General features: G+C 44.9%; 1 protein-coding gene across 1 annotated transcript in view; it reads right to left on the bottom strand.

Moving 5' to 3' along the window:
* The window catches only part of CDK15 (cyclin dependent kinase 15), a 226,406-nt gene that overhangs the window by 159,893 nt on the left and 45,536 nt on the right, over positions 1-20,977 (bottom strand). The window contains exons 5-6 of the mRNA XM_029606275.1: positions 20,733-20,812; positions 10,888-10,982 (exon numbers count right to left, since the gene is read on the bottom strand). Of these exons, the coding sequence (XP_029462135.1) occupies positions 10,888-10,982; positions 20,733-20,812 (175 nt within the window). The remainder of the gene's footprint in view (positions 1-10,887; positions 10,983-20,732; positions 20,813-20,977) is intronic.

The raw sequence follows: 20,977 nt of genomic DNA, 5'->3' as shown, positions 1-20,977 counted from the left end.
TAAGGTGTTAGGAGAGCAGCCTAGATCAACACTCCGCAAGTATTTGATTGACGTCTTGCCTATTGCACCAGAAAATATCCCTGAGTTTAATCGAGTGTATTTCCTTCCTTATACTAGAGCAAGAGAAAATGCTGTCTCTCAATCTATTGATATGGAAAATTTGACTGCTAGATGTAGAAACCGCTACATCTTAAATAATAGAAAGATCAACTCTTCTTGTTTCTTTTATATATGAGCAAGATGTTACATTGATAATGAGAAGTTATTTTCAAAATATGGGAGTGGAATTCCTGGGGAAAGCAGTTCAAGTCTTCCCAGATTTGGCAAAAGTAACCCAGCAAAGGAGGAGAGGGTTTCAGCCTTGAGGCAAGAAGCCCGCTCTTTGGGTGCTAATTTCATGCTTAGATACCCTTGTAGGTGTATCTTGAGATTGGAAAATGTGACCTATGTGTTCTTTGTACCAGAACAGTTAAAACTATTGCAAGAAAATAGGAAGAGATTATTGTCCATACCCTCACTCCATCTATTAGTGAGTAAAAGAAGTGTGATAGCTCTAAGATGCGCTGTAGCTTTCTTTATCTTTTTACTCCTCTAAACTATACTCCTCCCCACCAGAATTTTGGGGTCAAAATATAGCATTGTTTCTACTTAAATAGAAGCTGTTAAAGCAGAAATATTAATAATGTAAATTTCTTATTTTCTGTACAAAGTGAATATCCTTTGTAATTTTCATTAAATCAATAAAGAGAAAATTATAAAAAAAAAAAAAAAAGAATACAGCATTAAGGAAAGTACTTAAGAGTGCTTGTCTGAGGAGATCCAAGATGGCAGATCTGTACAGAGTCTCGTGAAGTCTGCTCGGCCGGACTCAGAAATTTCCTATAAAACAAAATGCCTCGTTCACCTAGGAAGCGGAGGGCTAAGGAGCGGGAAGCCTTCACTGCTTCCACCTCCACTCCGGTGCAAATTACCGGTCCGATGGACTTACTAAGTTCTTTTCCTTTCCCTCCACCTGCACCCCAGTTTCCCCTTTCCCTGTTTATTGTATTTTCCTTTGAGTTTTCACTGTAAACCGATATGATGTCTCCATGAATATCGGTATAGAAAAGCTGCTAAATAAATAAATAAATAAACACGTGACGAGGGACGCGCTGAGATCGGGAGTGAGCTCGCCATGGAATGGCCGGGAGGAAGCAGGAACCGGCTCCCTTCAAGAGCTGCAAACAACTCTGTCCCCGATCGATTGGAGACCTCCTGTGAACCCAGCTGAGACATATAATTTTACCATATCGGAACCCCTGGAACAACGTGGTGAAAAATTGGAGTTCGGCTTGAGGCCCTCAGGAGAGAGGGAAACCAGAGAAGAGCAGCGGTTTACCGCGGAGCAAGGCAGGGCAGGAGATGCTATCGACAGCACAGCCACTCCACTATCTGGAAGTGAAGTACAAACTTTTACTTTTCCTACTTTTCCTTCTAAGAAAGAAATTTTAAAACCTGATGTAATCTCACTTGATATAATATGGGATGCAATACAAAACATTAATGATAATCTTTTTCAACAATTTAATACTTTAACTGCCTATATTAATAGGATGGATAGCAGAATAGAAAAAATGAAGAAAGAAACTTCAGGGAATATAAATAAAGTAATATCTTTAGAAGGGAAACTAAAAGAATCTTTGGATGTTCAAGGAAAGTTAATTAAGGAAAACTAATTAAGTTATTAGTAAACCTCTTGGAACAGCTGGAAAATCAAGTTAAGGGGAAAAACTTGAGGTTCATAAACTTTCCAAGAGACCCTCTGGTTGTTAGGAATCTGATGCTAGGTGTTAACAATCAGTTAGAATCTGTGTTGCGGGCTCCTGAAAGAGGGAGGAGTTAGCAACTTGTTAGGAAAGCTCTGTGATAGAGCTGGAAGTAGCAATCTGTAATGAATCTGATATAGTTGTGGGTGGATCCCTGGGCCGGAGGCAGATGACCACGCCCCCAGGAGGATATCCCGAGAGGGACCACCAGCTAGGCTTGAGTATGGAGACAGACACACATTAGTTCTTTTATTAAACAGGTTTTTGAAACCACCAGAGGTGGTAGTAGTGAGCTGATATGCCCAGCAGGGCTGTAGTCCCTCAGGTACTGGAACAGAGATCCCAGGATGGCTGAGCTGATGAGAAACTGTAGAAAGTGAGTAGGCAGAGTAGGCAGAGTTCATGAACAGAACTAGATGACAAAACTCACGTAAGGTCTCAAGGAAGCTCAGGAACTGGAAAGGTTTAGGCCCTCAAGGAGCGAGTACCTGGTTCCAGGGAAAGCTCTGAGAGAGCGATGGTAACTCACAATTGTTTGTAGCAGCGATAGCTTCCAAGCAGTAGAGAATCTTCAGAGTGTCCAGGAACATGGGCCCTCGAGAAGCGAGTACCGGTTCCTATCTGTATTCTGAAAGTAAAGAAAAGAGTGAGGCCCCCGAGGAGCGGGTACTTCTGGTAAGTCCAAGGAGGCAGAGTAGCTAGGGTTGCAGAGAGCGAATCCCATCCGCAGCGACCAGGAGGAAGATAGGTTATGAATCCCCTTGCTAACTCAGTTTGTTAGCATTAACAGAGACCTTTAAATATTGGAAGCGGATGACGTCATCTCAGGGGGACTCCCCTGAGGTTCGCGCTCTTGCTGGTAGTTCAATCAGAGAGCATGCGCGTGCGCCCTAAGTCTTCAGGCAACATGGCGGATCTGCAATGTCGAGCCGGTCTGGGGACGCCAGGAGGAGACGGCATGGAGACGCCACGGCAGCCAACCTGTATGATCCCCACGGGGAGATAGCTATCTGATATGGATCAGCTTCCGCAGAGAGAGGAGTAATGGTCTGATGTGGGTTGGCTCCCACAGAGTGGCAGATGATAATACCGCTCTATTAGTGTAAGGAGTAACACTTAGTAGAAATGGTGAATCCCTCCACCGATGGCAGATGCAGCGCCCTCAAGTGGAGATCCTGTGAGGGATCAGCCTGATGATGTCACCCGGCTAGGCTGGAGTATTGAGACAAACACAGAGAGGGGTAGATTTTCAAAAAGCGCGATTTGGCGTACTTTTGTTGGCACATCAGGCGCAAACAAAAGTACGCTGGATTTTAGTAGATACGCGCGTAGCCGCGCGTATCCGCTAAAATCCTGGATCGGCGCGCGCAAGGCTACCGATTCCGTATAGCCGGCGCGCGCCGAGCCGCACAGCCTACCTCCGTTCCCTCCGAGGCCGCTCCGATTTCGGAGCGGCCTCGGAGGGAACTTTCTTTTGCCCTCCCCTCACCTTCCCCTCCCTTCCCCTACCTAACCCCCCCCCCCCCCGGCCCTGTCTAAACCCCCCCCCTTACCTTTGTCGGGGGATTTACGCCTCCCGGAGGGAGACGTAAATCCCCGCGCGCCAGCGGGCCGCTAGCGCGCCGGGACTCGGAACATAGTTGCAAGTAGCGTGGACTGCCGAAGTAAGTCCCGTTGGAGTTCCTTGCTAACTCGTTTTTAGTTAGCAAACAAAGACCTTTAACATTGAAAACGGATGATGTCACTACAGGGGGACGCCCCCGAGGTTCACGCCCTTGCTGGTACAAAGTCTGGAGCGCGCACCCTTACATCATCAGGAACATGGCGGATCCGTAGCGTCAAGCCAGCCCGGGGATACCGGGACCAAGAGGCAGGGAGAAGCCGTGGCTGCATCTGTCCATCTGAGCCGAAGGGAGTCGCCACAAAGGTAGAGAAGGTAGAGCGAGGGTGAGATTAGGCACGAACGCAACAGGGCATCGATGGCCCCGAAGGAGGAATCGAAGGCATCGATGGAGGCATCGAGGGAGGCATCAGAGGCATAGACGGAGGCACCGATGGAATCGGTGACATCGATGGATGTGTCGGTGGCGGCACTCTCGATGGTGGAATGAAGAGCGGTGTTTCCTCATCTTCCTCTGATGACAACGGAATCAGCGAGGAAGGAATCGGGTCCATCAGTTCCCTCGGATCCACTGGTGGAAGGGCATTAGTTAACTTGTCCATTCTTGCCAATAGAGGAGCAAGCGCCATGGGTATCGGGTCGATGACCGGAGGAGGAACTGGCACCGGCATCGATGGAAGTTGGAAGCCCTGGAGTGCTTTGCCGATGGCCTCTTGGATCATCCGATCCAATTCCTCACGGAAACCTGGGGCATGGATACCTGGTTCCGGAGAAGGAGGCAGCACTGGCGTAGCCAGAGGGTCCACCAGTGAAGGTGGAATAGCGGATCCCGGCACCTGTCCAGGTGGAGAACGCCTCGGTGATCCAGAGACAGAAGAGGATGAGGCCTTTTCTGTACGGGTCTTCTTTGTCTGAAACTCAGACGACGTCGATGCCGACGGTTTGTCCGTATCGGTGGCCTGAGCTTTACGATGACGGTGTCGATGTTTTTCTCGATGTTCACCTCGGTGTTTTTCCTGAGGGGGAACAGAGGGGGTCAACACCCATGGAGTCGTCGAGGCCGGTTGGATAGCAGAGGATTCCCGGAGCTGGCGCAACGTAGACGGCACTGGTTCAGACGACGTCCAAGCTATCGATGGAATCAAGGTTTTTGGCTGAAAGAGAAGACCCATCTTATAGAGCCGAACCTTGCGACCCTTTGGTGTCATTTGGGCACATTTGGTGCAAGTAAGGACACTGTGGCCGGACCCCAAGCACATCACACAGACCGTGTAAGGGTCAGTGATGGATATTGTTCGAGTGCAATCGAGGCACAGACGGAAACCTGACGCCATGGCCTCGACCAAATTTAGTCACGGTACAGTCGATGGCCGGTAGGCCGCGAGGGAAAAACTCACCGGGAATCGACCACAAACGGGCAAAAAACTTACCATTCGACCGTGGAGCAAAGAAATTGATAAGAGGACCCCTGTGAGGTAGAAATTTTTGAAATTTTTTAACAAAGCTCCGTGAGGAAACATTCCTGTCACGAATTTCTGAAGAGCTCCTTAACACGCGTGGCTACTGCTGCGCAGAAAAAAGAAGACTGAAGGGGGACCCCTGCTGGCGGCAGGGTTGATGCTATGCTGGGTATGCCCAGTAGGTGATATGGCCGTGGCCGCGGCAGCCCGCGACCGGGGCCAGCCACTCACCAACGCGGCAGGCCGCCCGCTAAACGTTGACAGCACCTGGTGTCAACAAAGTTCCTCCTGCGGCTGTTCCTGCTGCCGCTGAACATGGCCGTGTCTTCGGCCGACTTCCTCCTTCGCGTCTGGCTCCTCCCCCGCCGGGCCTTCCTAGAGCCGCGTGCGCAGCAGAAGCAATACTCTTAAAGGAGCCATGACAGAATATTGTATTGGCTCCTTCATAAGAACATAAGAAACATAAGAAACATAAGAAAATGCCATACTGGGTCAGACCAAGGGTCCATCAAGCCCAGCATCCTGTTTCCAACAGTGGCCAATCCAGGCCATAAGAACCTGGCAAGTACCCAAAAACTAAGTCTATTCCATGTTACCATTGCTAATGGCAGTGGCTATTCTCTAAGTGAACTTAATAGCAGGTAATGGACTTCTCCTCCAAGAACTTATCCAATCCTTTTTTAAACACAGCTATACTAACTGCACTAACCACATCCTCTGGCAACAACAGAGTTTAATTGTGTGTTGAGTAAAAAAGAACTTTCTCCGATTAGTTTTAAATGTGCCCCATGCTAACTTCATGGAGCGCCCCCTAGTCTTTCTACTATCCGAAAGAGTAAATAACCGATTCACATCTACCCGTTCTAGACCTCTCATAATTTTAAACATCTCTATCATATCCCCCTCAGCCGTCTCTTCTCCAAGCTGAAAAGTCCTAACCTCTTTAGTCTTTCCTCATAGGGGAGCTGTTCCATTCCCCTTATCATTTTGGTAGCCCTTCTCTGTACCTTCTCCATCGCAATTATATCTTTTTTGAGATGCAGCGACCAGAATTGTACACAGTATTCAAGGTGCGGTCTCACCATGGAGCGATACAGAGGCATTATGACATTTTCCGTTTTATTCACCATTTCCTTTCTAATAATTCCCAACATTCTGTTTCCTTTTTTGACTGCTGCAGCACATTGAACCGACGATTTCAATGTGTTATCCACTATGACGTCTAGATCTCTTTCTTGGGTTGTAGCACCTAATATGGAACCCAACATTGTGTAATTATAGCATGGGTTATTTTTCCCTATATGCATCACCTTGCACTTATCCACATTAAATTTCATCTGCCATTTGGATGCCCAATTTTCCAGTCTCACAAGGTCTTCCTGCAATTTATCACAATCTGCTTGTGATTTAACTACTCTGAACAATTTTGTGTCATCTGCAAATTTGATTATCTCACTCGTCGTATTTCTTTCCAGATCATTTATAAATATATTGAAAAGTAAGGGTCTCAATACAGATCCCTGAGGCACTCCACTGTCCACTCTCTTCCATTGAGAAAATTGTCCATTTAATCCTACGCTGTTTCCTGTCTTTTAGCCAGTTTGCAATCCACGAAAGGACATCGCCACCTATCCCATGAATTTTTAATTTTCCTAGAAGCCTCTCATGAGGAACTTTGTCAAACGCCTTCTGAAAATCCAAGTATACTACATCTACCGGTTCACCTTTATCCACATGTTTATTAACTCCTTCAAAGAAGTGAAGCAGATTTGTGAGGCAAGACTTGCCCTGGGTAAAGCCATGCTGACTTTGTTCCAATAAACCATGTCTTTCTATATGTTCTGTGATTTTGATGTTTAGAACACTTTCCACTATTTTTCCTGGCACTGAAGTCAGGCTAACTGGTCTGTAGTTTCCCGGATCGCCCCTGGAGCCCTTTTTAAATATTGGGGTTACATTTGCTATCCTCCAGTCTTCAGGTACAATGGATGATTTTAATGATAGGTTACAAATTTTTACTAATAGGTCTGAAATTTCATTTTTTAGTTCCTTCAGAACTCTGGGGTGTATACCATCCGGTCCAGGTGATTTACTACTCTTCAGTTTGTCAATCAGGCCTACCACATCTTCTAGGTTCACCGTGATTTGATTCAGTCCATCTGAATCATTACCCATGAAAACCTTCTCCATTACGGGTACCTCCCCAACATCCTCTTCAGTAAACACCGAAGCAAAGAAATCATTTAATCTTTCTGCGATGGCCTTATCTTCTCTAAGTGCCCCTTTAACCCCTCGATCATCTAACGGTCCAACTGACTCCCTCACAGGCTTTCTGCTTTGGATATATTTTAAAAAGTTTTTACTGTGAGTTTTTGCCTCTACAGCCAACTTCTTTTCAGATTCTCTCTTAGCCTGTCTTATCAATGTCTTACATTTAACTTGCCAACGTTTATGCTTTATCCTATTTTCTTCCATTGGATCCTTCTTCCAATTTTTGAATGAAGATTTTTTGGCTAAAATAGCTTCTTTCACCTCCCCTTTTAACCATGCTGGTAATCGTTCCGTGGGCTCCACCTTCAGGTTTACTATTTAAGGCAAGGTCTGCCCCTCAGACCTTGCCTTGGCTTCTTGGCTCTTAGTTGGTGCGTTTTGAGTTCCCGTCGTCTCGTTCCTGATTCTGCTCCGCTACCCGCTGTTTCAATTCCTTTGGCTTTGACCCATGGACTGGCTGCTGACCATCCTCTGGCTTTAACCCCTGGACTTGCTGCTGACCATCATTTGGCATTGACCCGTGGACCGGCTGTGGACTATCCTTTGGCTTTGACCCTTGGACTGGCTGCTGACCATTCTTCAGACTTTGACCCTTGGACCGGCTTTCGACTACTCTACAAGCTTGGCTCAGGGACTTACTCTCGACCAGCTGGAGGCCCCAGCCATCTGGATTATACGACCTGCAGGAGGCGCCTGCATCCAGATTTCCTCTCCAACTTCAAGGGTTCTTCTGAGTACAGCCTCGCCTCCGACAGTAGAACTTGAGAGGGTTTACTCTCTTAAGTAGTACCAACTCTACCTCGGACCAAGGATCCAGCTCCCAAACCATAATAGTTGGTGCCAGTCAAAGTTCTGGAAACTTTGACAAAAGTGTTCCGTGACTGGGCTCCAGCCTGATGATGTCACCCACATGTGAGGACTACCATCCTGCTTGTCCTGTGAGAATATTATCTATTCACGTATAATATATATGCATGTATATATTTAATATAGGGAGGTAAGTACCCATGCTTACTGCATTGATATACGTGGTTTCAATAGACTGCATGAATAAGTGCAGAAGCTTACATATGTGCACAAATATACGCAAATTTTATAAATTGCACAGAAATCATATGTGATTTTTTTTTATAAAATGCTGTAGTAAATTTGCATGCTGCTGCACGCGTATGTTTAAAAGTTATTTTCCCTGCTTTCTCCAGAAAATCTATTAATTGAGATGTAACTACATATGCAATGATTTGGCCATTGACTAATTAAAACTCTAGAATCCTTACCAAGGTGATACCCCTAGCACCAGTTACATATATTTTAATAAGGTCAATAATTCCTCCTGCCCCTTGAAGTCAGGACAGCCCCAAATGCTTTATTATATGACTATTCATCACTATTTGTGTTCCTAAGGCCAAATTATTCCAGCATAGAAGTACATTTAAATTTTCACCCAATCCTTCCAAAGAGCTATTTAACATGGTATCCTTTCTGGCCTCAAATTGGGTAAATCAATGACATAATGAATACCAAACTCCAGCAATACATATCCCCCCCCCCCCCCCCCCCCCCCCAATTATCTACCACTTTTAATCCTCTTCCTCCCTTGACTGCATGCCTGGGCAACTCAAGGTTCCTTGCTAGCCAAATGCTTTAGAGTACAGATCTTCAGTACCACTCTTCAAACACTACAGTAATAATAGTCACCTTTCTTCCCTTCCTGGAGCTTGACTACATCACTTCTGTGGCATGCCTAGGCCCTGTTGGACCCAATGGACAAGAGATGAACATTGCTACTGTCAAGCCACAGTATCAGCCCATTTCCATACCTTCTTTATATACTGTGAGGTCCATATTCAAACGCCATTTAGACATATAACATAATAGTTATCCACCTAAATGTCTTACCCGGGTATATTCTGCACTTATCTGGCAAACCTTTAGCCTGGTAACTAGTTACCCAGCTAGAATTTAGCCAGATAAGTCAGGGGTGTGCAGGAGGTGTTCCAAGGAGGAGTTGAGCTAACCAGATAAGTTAACTTTGATATTTGGAGTTAGCTGGTTAACTTCTTCGGCAAACTCTGGTCGGGCCCGCGTAAGGCTGTCCTAAAGTTTGCTGGTTATACATAACCAGCAAACTTTAAGATAGGCATGTTGTGCCACTGATTATACCCTGCTACTTAGATGGATAAGTTTCTCCAACTAACTAGCTAAGCCGTTTAGTGGCTGAATATTGCCCCCTGTAAGGCCAGATAGGTTAATATTATTCTGTTATGTATGCACTCACCCGAGGTAGCCCCACTCCAACTTCATCCTTCCCTGCAGTGGCAGAGAGCCACCGCTAAGGCAGGGCTTCCCCGCAACTCAGGGCCACCACTCAGCACATGGAAGTCTGACCCTGCTGGCATCCCCCTAGGGGCACGCGCGCCTCTCCACTTGTTTTAAAGGGTCCGCCACGAGAAAAGTTCCCGTGGTTCCCCTGATGACGTCCGTAGGGATGTGAATCATTTTTCTGACGATTGAAAATATCGGAAAATATTTTCAAACTCGTCAGAATTCGGGGGGGCCCCCGAACCCGATAGGAAAACCCCATGAAACTTTTTGTGGGGTTCTCTTATCGTTTTGGGGGGGGGGCGGGAAGAAAGGGCACTTAAAAATAAACCCCAAACCCACCCCGACCCTTTAAATTTAATCCTTTCGCATCCCCCACCCTCCTGACTGCCCCCAAAAATTTGTAAAGTACCTGGTGGTCCAGCGGGGGTCCTGGGAGCGATCTCCTGCGCTCGGGCCATCGGCTGCCACTAATCAAAATGGCACCGATGGCCCTTTGCCCTTATCATGTGACAGGGTATCCGTGCCATCCAGTGTTCCTACCATGTGACAGGGGCCGGCCAATGGCACGGATACCCTGTCACATGCTAAGGGCAAAGGGCCATCGGAGCCATTTTGATTAGTGGCAACTGACGGCCCGAGCACGGGAGATCGCTCCTGGGACCTCCGCTGGACCACCAGGTACTTTAAAAATTTGGGGGAAGGGGGGTTGGGAGGGTGGGGGATGCGAAAGGATTAAATTTAAAGGGTCAGGGTATTTGTTTTTTTTCGGCACGACACAGCCGATTAAAACGGGTAAGAATCGCGGGAACGAAGATTTCCTGCGGTTTTTACCCGAAATCAATACTGGAATCGAGTCCGGTACCGATTCACATCCCTAGACGTCAGTGCTTCTGCCTATTTAAGGCTGTCCCTACCTGCTATGCCTTGCCTAATAACAGGTCGTGCCTCTTGTCGGTCTCTCGTTGTCTGTCGCCATCTTTCCTGGATCGCCTCCCTAGTTCTGGTTTGGACTGTCTGGTTTACGTTGGATTGCTGCCTGCCCTGACCTTTGGATTGGATTCAGATTCTTTTGGATTGCTGCCTCCCCTGACTCTTGGATTGGATATGGACTCTGTTAGATTGCTGCCTGCCCCGACTCTTGGAACAAATATGGACTCTGGTGAGGATCCTGTTGGGTCTCTGCATCTGCCAGCTCTGCCTACCGACGATGAGAACCTACAGGATTTCTCCCTGCAGGTAGGTATTAACCTCGTCTCGGACTGAGGGTCCAGTTCGTAACATATTCTATCCTGTATGAACATGGTTTAATTGTACAGAATAGTGATTGTGCTATTCCCAATCCCCCCTCCCCCCTCCCCTTTTCCATGGTTTGCAACAAACTCATAGTAGAAAGAGTGGAACTTACCACATATTCAAAGACAAAGGTCAGGGTCTCTCTTGTCTGGATGATGTCATGCAAGAGCACAATGTTAGCATGTTTCAGACCCTTCAGGAGGGAAGCTAGATAATTAGAAATGAACAAAGCATCAGCCCTAGGAGCTTCTGTTGGTAACAGACATGAATTACTGAGGTAGGAAGAGGACAGTGGCATCACTGCAACAGTGGCATGCCTGAGATTTTAACGCTATGGAGCCAGGTGGATCTGATCTGATCTCATATTCTCATTTATCCTGTTCCAATGCACAAAAATCCAGCCTCTATCATTTAAACCTAAGTCATTATTTTTGTAATTCTTTAAATAGTTAAATAGTTCTTTTGTGGTTTCTCTGAACCTCTAGGGGAATCCATATTGAGACTAGTATCATCTGTTACCTCATCTGGAATGGGATCTTATGGCTTTACATACAGTGGGGCTGATGCAATACAGTGCACTCAGCCGAGTGCACTGTTTAACCCATGGTTGAACGCGGGTTTTGGATGCGCATCACAACGCCTTATTCTAGAAGGGGATTAGCACATCCAGAGCAGGCATTAATCTCTGAGCAGCCCAAAAGGTATACAGAAAAGCAGAAAATACTGCTTTCCTGTACTTCCTCCGACTTAATATAGTGGCAATATTAAGTTGGAGGAACCAAAAGGGCTAGAATATTAAAAAAAAAAAAAAGTGTGCCAGCGGTCAGGTTAGGGAAACGGACGCTCGTAAAATCGAGCACCCGTTTTCTGCACAGATTTATTACATTGGCCCCAGTGTGTGATGCTATTAGTGACATCTTCACCAATATGGACTAATTAGATCCAGTGCATATGAGATAATCTGTATCTAAATTGCTAAAATGGTTGCATCCCAATGCTCAGCAGATTTACAAGGGAGCATCTTCAAGAAAAATAACTACAATAGAAAAAAATTCAAATAATACAGTTTTTCTTACCACTTACTTTGTATACTTCTGAAATAGCACACTGTAAGTGACCTTTCCTTTACATAATTCCCCAAAGTTTCCTCTTTTACTAAATGCTTATAAGATAATGCCTCAGATATTCCACCATAATGTAAATAAAGAGAGGTGGCTGAATGCCAGATCCGATGACAGGGGATTTCCTGGCAGAGCTAAAGACAATCTGGAATTCTAAATGAGACATTTCATTTACGGTACATGTTGTATGAGCATTTTCAACAGGCTCAGATCAATGCAAAGGGTAAAGCGGAGGAGGAAAGCAAGAAGCCTCAAGGTTGACCAAATGTGCTGGGCCCGTGGCTGGGGCAGTAATGAAGGAGGAGACAGGTTGCTCATGAATGTCTTTAAACATGAACATGCCCTTTGCTTCTCAATAGCTTCCCTAGTAGGAGGGGACAATGCATTTTAAATATGAAAATGAAAGCATAAGGTCTCTTAGAAATGTGCTAAGGTCACCCTATATATTGTGCTAAATTGAGAAAAGGAAGAGGAATCTGTATATTGAGTGGTTGGGATTCAAGGAAATTCTGTCACCAGTTGTCCCTACTGCATGTATGCTTTGCACGTATTGGTGTGATATCTGTATGGGGCTCTGATGAGGATCTGCATGTCAGACTTCTGTGCTATATTCATGCTTCATGTGCATCAGTGTGGTACCTGCATGGGGTTCTGATGAGGACTAGCACTGCAGCCCCTGATTTACTTACATGCATGGGGGAAATGTAATGGCAACCCACTTAACTTATGTGTTGCCAAAGTGCTTAAGTTACCACAAATTTCGAAGCAAATTCATTTGCATAAGTTTGCTTTAAAAATCATTCCTAAGAAAATGCAAAAACTAACCCAGACAATGTTTTTTACAGGGCATAATTTGTGTAGGTTAATTTATGCACATAAGGGCAGATTTTAAATGCCCGGCACATGTCAATTCCGGCCTTTACACATATGGCTGGACCTTACGTGCGTTAGGCGAATCTTCCAAGAGGTCCAATATGCGTGTAAAGGCCGGTATGCGCTCAAATGCCAGGTCTCTTGGAAGGGGTGGGCAGGAGGGTGTGTTGTGGCTGGGAAGGGACAGGGGGGGGGAACGGGCGAGCCGGGACAGCGCCATTGTTCGCTGTCCCAGAGCCTTATGTGCCGGCCAGCTGCCAGCGCGCGCAACTTACTTCAGCTCAGGAGCTGAAGTAAGTTGGCACAAACAGGGGAGGAGAGGGGAAGGGGAAGGGAGGATAGGGTGTAGGGTGTAGGTTTTTGGGGGAAAGCAGCGATGCATCGCCACGCAAAAGTAGCTAAAATCTACCCCCCTTGCGCATGCCACGCACACATGCCGGCGCACACATTATAAAATCATGCGTCCATGTGTGCGCACTGGGTAGCGCGTGTACATGGAGGCACGTGCATATTTTTTAAAAATCTACCCATTACTGTTTAAAATTAAAAGTATACGTGCAACTCCTAATCCCACCCCTAATTTTCCTTGCCCAAAATCAGGTTCTCTGAAGACAAGCAGGATGGCAATTCTCAAACATGGAGTGACATAATCAGATGGAGGCTAGCACAAAATTTTGACTTCAAAACTTCTAGAAGCTTTGAGAATGCCCTACTAGGAATATGCAGCCCTAGCCACTCCTCTGCATCCAATGTCAGTCCCTCTCAGTCTCATCTTTTCCATGGAGCATGCAGGTCATGGGTTTTTTCTCTCTCTCCAACAGCTGCTGCAGTGAAAATTTTTGGAGCTGCAGGAGTTGTTTTTTTGATAGGGCCCTGCAGGTCGTTTTTAGTATTTAGTCCTCTAGGTTTTTTGTTTTATCTGTTTAAGTTTCTCTCTTTATTTCTTATTTCCAGTTGGCTGCATGGTGCACTGGTTCCAATGCCCCACAGTGGTTTCAATCGTTTTTTTACCAGCCTTTGAGTCATGTTTTTTCTTTTCATCTGATAGCTCAGAAAGTTTGGAGATAATTGCCTCCTGCATGGCCGGGCTAGGTCTTTTTGCCCCATGATAGCTGGGGGTGTTGCCTGGGAACAGACCACAATGCCATGGGCTGCTTTCCCTGTGAGGCTATTACCCATGCAGAAGGCCATGCCTGCTGGGAGATCTTGGAAGCTTCAGGAGACTTATTCCCTCCAATGGGCATCAATGTTAGGGATATTGGCATCGAGGGATCCAGGAGGGCACTGGCCACCAGAGTTGCATGGATAAGCATAGATTTCTCCTGGGTGCAGAAGCGTGTAGATGTGTGATGCCAGAAGAAGGTGCTACATAGTGCACCCCACTCGTGAGCCCACAGCTATGGATAGGGGGGGCTGGAGTGGCAGTGGGGGCTCTAAGACCTGGTACTTAAAATGCCAGCAGTCCAACACACCATGTGAATTCCATACTCCAGCACCTCATTTCCCAGTGACCATAGAGAGTCAAGGAAGATGATCTGGTAACCGCTTGGTTTGTGACAGGTCTTGCATTATTGGCATCCGAGGGACTGATAGCATGCTATAACATGATTCCTGTGAGGAGGAGAGCTCATCCTCACCACAATCCTGGAAATCACTCCAGTTTTCAAGGGTCCAGGTGACTCATTCACCTCTGGAGCCCAGGAAAATATGATCTCTCTTACCTTCTTGCAGTGCTGCATTGGCAGTATTTGAGGCGCTGAAAGGAAAATTCCAGGAGGCCCTGAACATGGGAGCAATCAACAGTTGCTGATGCATCCATGGGCAACTGATGTCTACTACCTAGGTGAGATCCCAATTCACTGCCAGTCAGGTAATCCTAGGGGTGGGGCTGTGGACCTGAGGATTCCTCTAAAGACAATGCCCTATGAATCACTTCTGTCGCAGGGAATAAGAAAGTCTCCTCCAGAGGATCCTCTCTGGTGACATTATAAAGAGACAGAGGAAAAGTCAAGGCCCCTCCTGAGTTAACATGGTCCTGTTAATGAGGAGTCCAAGGGCTTTTGTTCCCTGAGCTCTCTGAGGAGGAAGCTCTATTAAAGCCCGATCATGTTATAGCATGCGATCAGTCCCTCGGATGCCAATAATGCAAGACCTGTCACAAACCAAGCGGTTACCAGATCGTCTTCCTTGACTCTCTAAGGTCATTGGGAAATGAGGTGCTGGAGTATGGAATTCACATGCTGTGTTGGACTGCTGGCATTTTAAGTACCAGGTCTTAGAGCCTCCACTGCCACTCCAGCCCCCCCTATCCATAGCTGCGGGCTCATGAGTGGGGTGCAGTATGTAACACCTCCACCTTGGCCGGGGGTCACCTTCCCAGCCCCAGACAGCACTGACCACTCACCCAGAGTGGGGGAAACAGTTTCACTGGGTTCCATGCAATGGGAGCAGGAACTCCTGCAAGGCCAAACTGGGTAGACCTAAAAAAAATACACAGTCCACACAACAGTTGGTGCTCCAAATAGAAGTAAAAGTTTGTCTGAAAAATAACTCAGTTTCAGCAAGTACAACAATAAAGTCCACAGTAGAAAAAGCAGGCAAATCCAAAAGACAAAGCTCCATAATCTTCAAAATACATAAGTCACTTGGTAGTGACTTACATACATTGTAAGTCACTCACAAGTGACTTACAATGTATGTAAGTCACTTGGTTAGTCATACAAGGTTAGCCATACAAGGTTAGTTATACAAGGTTAGTCACTTGGTAAGTCATACAAGGTTAGCCATCTGTTCCTTCACCCTTTTGATCTTGTGAGAGAATCTATTTTGGGAGGATTTGTTTCATTGTAATAGTAGCTTCACACCATTCAGAGGCGTACCTAGAGTATTTCGCACCTTCTTTGGCACCTTCTTTGGCACCCCCTCCCCCAATATATAATTTTAAAATTTCCTAAACATCAATAAAATATTTCAAAAGAGCAGACACATCAAATAAGACCCAATAATTAAAACTAATAAGGATTTAAAAAATCTCCCGCTCTCCATATCTGTCATCCTAAGATAAATGTAGACTGGGGGCACACATGCACACACACACACGCACGCCACAATATGCTCCCTCTCTCTCATACACACACAAACATGCTTGGTGAGAGACAGAGGGAGCATGTAGGTATGTGAGAAAGACACACACACACAGACACACTTTCTCTGTACTTCTCTCACACACAGACATGCTTCCTCCATCTCTTTCTCATACACACACACACACACACACACACACTTCCTCTGTGTCTCTCTCACATGCTAACACATACACACACACACATTTCCTCTCTCTCTATCTCTCTCATGCACACATGCAGACAAAAACTGAACTGGAAACCACAAGCCAGATTCTGTATGCAATGCAACAATAGAAAAGCAGAAAATCCCTATTCCTCATAACAATACAATCAAGAAATATAAATCAATCACAACAGTAAAACCATACTAAAAAATACACATTTCAAAACAGCTGATGAATAGAATAATATTCAATAATTAGAAGCTCCTGTACAAATTTTTTAAATATTCCTAAACTTTGATAAAATATTTAAAAATAGCAGACATCAAATAACACCCACTAATTAAAACTAATAAGGATTTTAAAAATCCCCCACTCTCCATACCTGGCACCCTGAGATTGTCATGGACTGTGGGTACACACACACATAGAGACACAAACAAAATATGCTCCCTCTGTCTCTCACACACATACATGCTTGGTGAGAGACAGAGGAGCTTGAGTGTGTGTTTGTGTGTGTGTGTGTGTGTGTGTGTGTGTATGTGAAAGAGACAGACACACATGTTTTCTCCATCTGTCTCATACATACACACTTCCTCTTTATCTCTCACACAGGATTCCTACCTCACCCACGCACACACACACACACACACACACACACATGCTTCCTCACTCTCTCACTCCCACCCCCACACACAGGCACCTTCTCACACATACGCATCCAAAGGCACAGACACACACACTCATTCTTCTATATTCTCACCATCTCATACACACACAGGCATCCTCTCATGCACATACACACATCCTCATACACACACCCCACTCACCCAAACATCCTCATACACAGACCCCCACACACACACACCCTCATACACTCACACACACACAAACCCCATACACTGGCATTCTCACAGGACCAGTCTCTCCCTTCATCAATCACTGGCAGCATCACTGGGTCTGTTCTTCTGCCACCAGCTCCCAGAGTGCCAGCAGCAGTGCTGGGCCTGTTCTTTGCCACCGCTCCAGCTCCAGGAAATGCCGGCAGCGCCAGTGGCCTCTACCACTGCAGCTCCTTGCTTTTGCTGGCGGGGTTTCCCTTGCCACGTCATTGTTCCACGCCGCCGCAGAACCTTCCTGCCAGCGGCAATGGCACCCCTCCCTCTGTTGCCACCCGGGGAGGTCCGTCCCCCTTGCCCCCTCCCCTTAGCATGCCTCTGATACCATTACTTAACTTTTTCCAGCCACATTAGGATTTTGCATTTTTGGGGCTCCTCCCCAATTTTTTGACCTTCTCTTTTTTTGGGATGGGCTCAGGAGGTATATATATTCTTTCTGATCATGCTCAGGAGAGATTCTCTCTGGATCCTCTGAGTTGGAAAGCAAGGAGTTTTTTGAAGTGGTGTTTGGTAGGCCTCACAACTGATCAGTTATATTTTGAGAGTTTTGTATTTTTTGATCAGTTCCTACAGGAGGGTTGTTTTCCCCTCTTCTTAAGTGCTAAAGTTCCAGAAGATCTATTGTGGGGCCAGTACATAGATATAATTGGATTTTGAAGAGCAGCTGTGTATAGTTTGGAGACAGAGGGGTTTTTGAGGTTTTCCTCCTCTATTACATGCTAGTGACAGAAGAGGATTTCCCTACCCTTTATGGGGAAGGAGTACTGGACACTGATTCAGTGAGAGGACAAAGAGCTAGAAGAGTTTGCACAGTGGGTTAAGAGAGTGTGATTTTTGTGGTTATGATTTTTCGTTTGTTGTTTATGATTTTGGCAATATTGGCCTCTATTTTATTTTTCAAGATAAAGTCAATTATTTTCATTGATCACCATCATTGCCTTCTCGCTGAGTTTTTAGGTGCCTGCACTGCCAAGAAAATCCAGTTACATGACTATATTGGTCATGTGACAAGGGCAAGATCTGGTCAGCACCATTTTGGAAATGGCATCAACCAGGGCTAGGGGGCACCCCGGTGAATTTTCCATCCTTATTAGTTTTACTTATTGGATGTCTGTGTCTGCCAATTTGAAATAATTTATTGATGTTTGAGAAATTTTTTAAATTTTGAATGAGCTCTTAATTATTGGATATTATTCTATTCCTTAGATCATTGGAAATATTATTTTTACAAGTCTGGTTTTACTAATATGATTGATTTATATTCCTTGATTTTGTTGTTTGATGAATGATCTATGAGGACTGGTGATGTTTCTGCTTCTCCATTGCTGTATTGTATACAGAGTATGGCTCATTGTGGTTTCCAGTTCAGTTTCTACTTATAGTTTATAGTCTCTTTATTTTGTTTTTGGTGTTCTGCATGTTTAACTGAGGTGGGGTATTCTGTTTTTTAAAAAAATGAGGAGGGGGACAGCACAGTAATTGCTTGCACCAGGGCAGCAATACACCCATCTCTTCTAAATGGAGAGGTTCCAGAACTTCTGTTACAATAAAAGGGAGAGCGGCAATTAGCAAAAGATATTCTCTCCCTAGACTGAAGTAAGGGCTTTCATGTATCTATTTTCCAATTCCTTTGATTGCAAGGCTTATAAAAAGAAAATTACCAGGGAACCATGATCCACATAGTTCCCCATAGTCCAAGAGATTTGGTTTCTGCTCCTTAGGAGACATCCATCAGGATTCTGTCAGATTAGGAGATTCCCTAACTCTGATCAATAGGATTGGGGTCTGCTATGTCAACCCAGCATTGGGTTTGGGAAAAGCCTTATTTCCTTTCTCCCATGTCACACAAAAGCTGCTTGGGTACCTTCTACATGTCTCCAAGTTTGTTTGATATCTGATGCAGGTAAGGTTCACCTTGGTGAAATTGGTGCTTTCAACACCAGTTACTTAAAGCTTTCGAGCGTCTGGGCTCTTGTGAATTGATGTATTGGACCTGAAATATCATAATTTTAGTGGTGGTTACTTCGGTATGCAGAGTCTATGACAAGGGTAGGCAACTGTAGTTCTTGAGTGCTGCAAGCTGATCAGGTTTTTAAGATATCCACACTGAATATTTATGAGATGCATTTTCAGGCACTTCTTCCATTGCATGCAAATACATCTCATGCCTATTTATTATGGATATTCTGAAAACTCAAAAGGCTTTCAGCACTCAAGGACTAGAGTTGCCTATCTCTGGTTTATAAGCTCATAGCCCTAATGACTTTTCTACCAGGCATTATGGTTTTTACAAATCAGTGGTTTTATGCACATTCCTAAGTCTTTGCTTATGGTTGTACTTAGGTCCACAAAGGTGAACTGATATTGCAATTTGAATTACAAGTAATTTGTAGCCTTCTATCTGGAATAGGCTAAGGCCTTCATAGACCACTCATGTTTTGTTTTGTTGATAGCAATAAACCTGGTTTTTTATAGACAAGAATTCTACTGCTCTTGGCTAGTGTATTGAGCCCCTTTTGTTATGCCCAGTAAAGCCTGGGTCTGGTGTAGTAAGTCAAGGCTCTCAATGCTGCAACCAAGACAGTGTCAGTGGCTAAGCTACAACATGAATTTTTCTTCACTCATTTGCATCTCACTACTGTTTCAAAAGGAACTACTGACACATGAAGTTAGCATGTGGCACATTTAAAACTAATCGGAGAAAGTTCTTTTTTACTCAACGCACACTTAAACTCTGGAATTTGTTGCCAGAGGATGTGGTTAGTGTAGTTAGTATAGCTGTGTTTAAAAAAGGATTGGATAAGTTCTTGAAGGAGAAGTCCATTTCCTGCTATTAATTAAGTTGACTTAGAAAATAGCCACTGCTATTACTAGCAACGGTAACATGGAATAGACTTAGTTTTTGGGTACTTGTCAGGTTCTTATGGCCTGGATTGGCCACTGTTGGAAACAGGATGCTGGGCTTGATGGACCCTTGGTCTGACCCAGTATGGCATGTTCTTATGTTCTTAAAAGTAAATTTTGGACACTCTGTCCTTTGGAATCTCTTTATATATTAATTTGGTTCAGACTTCCATAAAAAAGGAGAAAAAAACCAGAAAACATTAGGTTGGCCTGTATTACCTATTGACTGTTTGGTTTTTCTCTTTTCTTTTTATTTGAGACAACCTGTAGCTTGGGAATCCCCCATGTGTGAGGACTGCCATCCTGTTTATCCTCAGAGAAAGTGAATACTTACCTGTAGCTTTGGTTCTCCAATGGACAGTAGGATGTCAATCCTTACAAAACCTTCCCACCTCCCCCTTTTGTATTATGTGGACACCTCCTTTCTGTCTCTTCTAGAAGCTTTGAAGTCAAAGTTTCATGCTGGGCTATATCTGATGATGTCACCCGATGTGTGAGGCACGTCATCCTACTATCCATCGAAGGACTAATGTTATAGGTAAGTAATTTCACTTTACAAACACAATTTTATGCACACAACCCACACACAATTTTATAACTAACCATTTATGTTCATAAACTCATGTTTTATGCACGTAAATGGCTTTGAAAATTAACTCCATAATGACAGTAGCGAGAGTTCCTAGTCATGCAAAGCTTTCAAAAATGTTAAATATTAATATGACCTCACAAGTTATAGTAAAATCCCACAGTGGTGAAGCTTAATGAATTTGTGACTTTAACTATAATTTTAACTACCAACTGGATTATTTTAAAACTGTTTTTTTCTTGGGTGGGGAGGGGGGAATGAGTGAGGTTTGAGAGAAGTGCTCACCTTCTCGGATGGCTGTAAATGGCACGCCTTCCTCCATCTTCATGCTGATGACTTTCAAAGCCACCAGCTGCCCGTTAATTCTAAATGGTAAGAGGGGGAAGGGACACATGTGCTAAGAAGGATGTTCGTGCTATTGTAGTTTCATGCACCAACTTACTCACTCCTGGAGCTGCTCTGCAACTTTCAAATAATGCACCACAGATAACACTCCTTGCTACCTTGAAATGTAGTAATGTAGAATTTGT

The sequence above is a fragment of the Rhinatrema bivittatum genome, chromosome 6 (genome assembly GCF_901001135.1).
Source record: "Rhinatrema bivittatum chromosome 6, aRhiBiv1.1, whole genome shotgun sequence".
Taxonomy (NCBI): Eukaryota; Metazoa; Chordata; class Amphibia; order Gymnophiona; family Rhinatrematidae; genus Rhinatrema; species Rhinatrema bivittatum.
The sequence above is the reverse complement of the archived record's forward strand: the minus strand, read 5'-3'. Positions and strand labels throughout refer to the sequence as shown.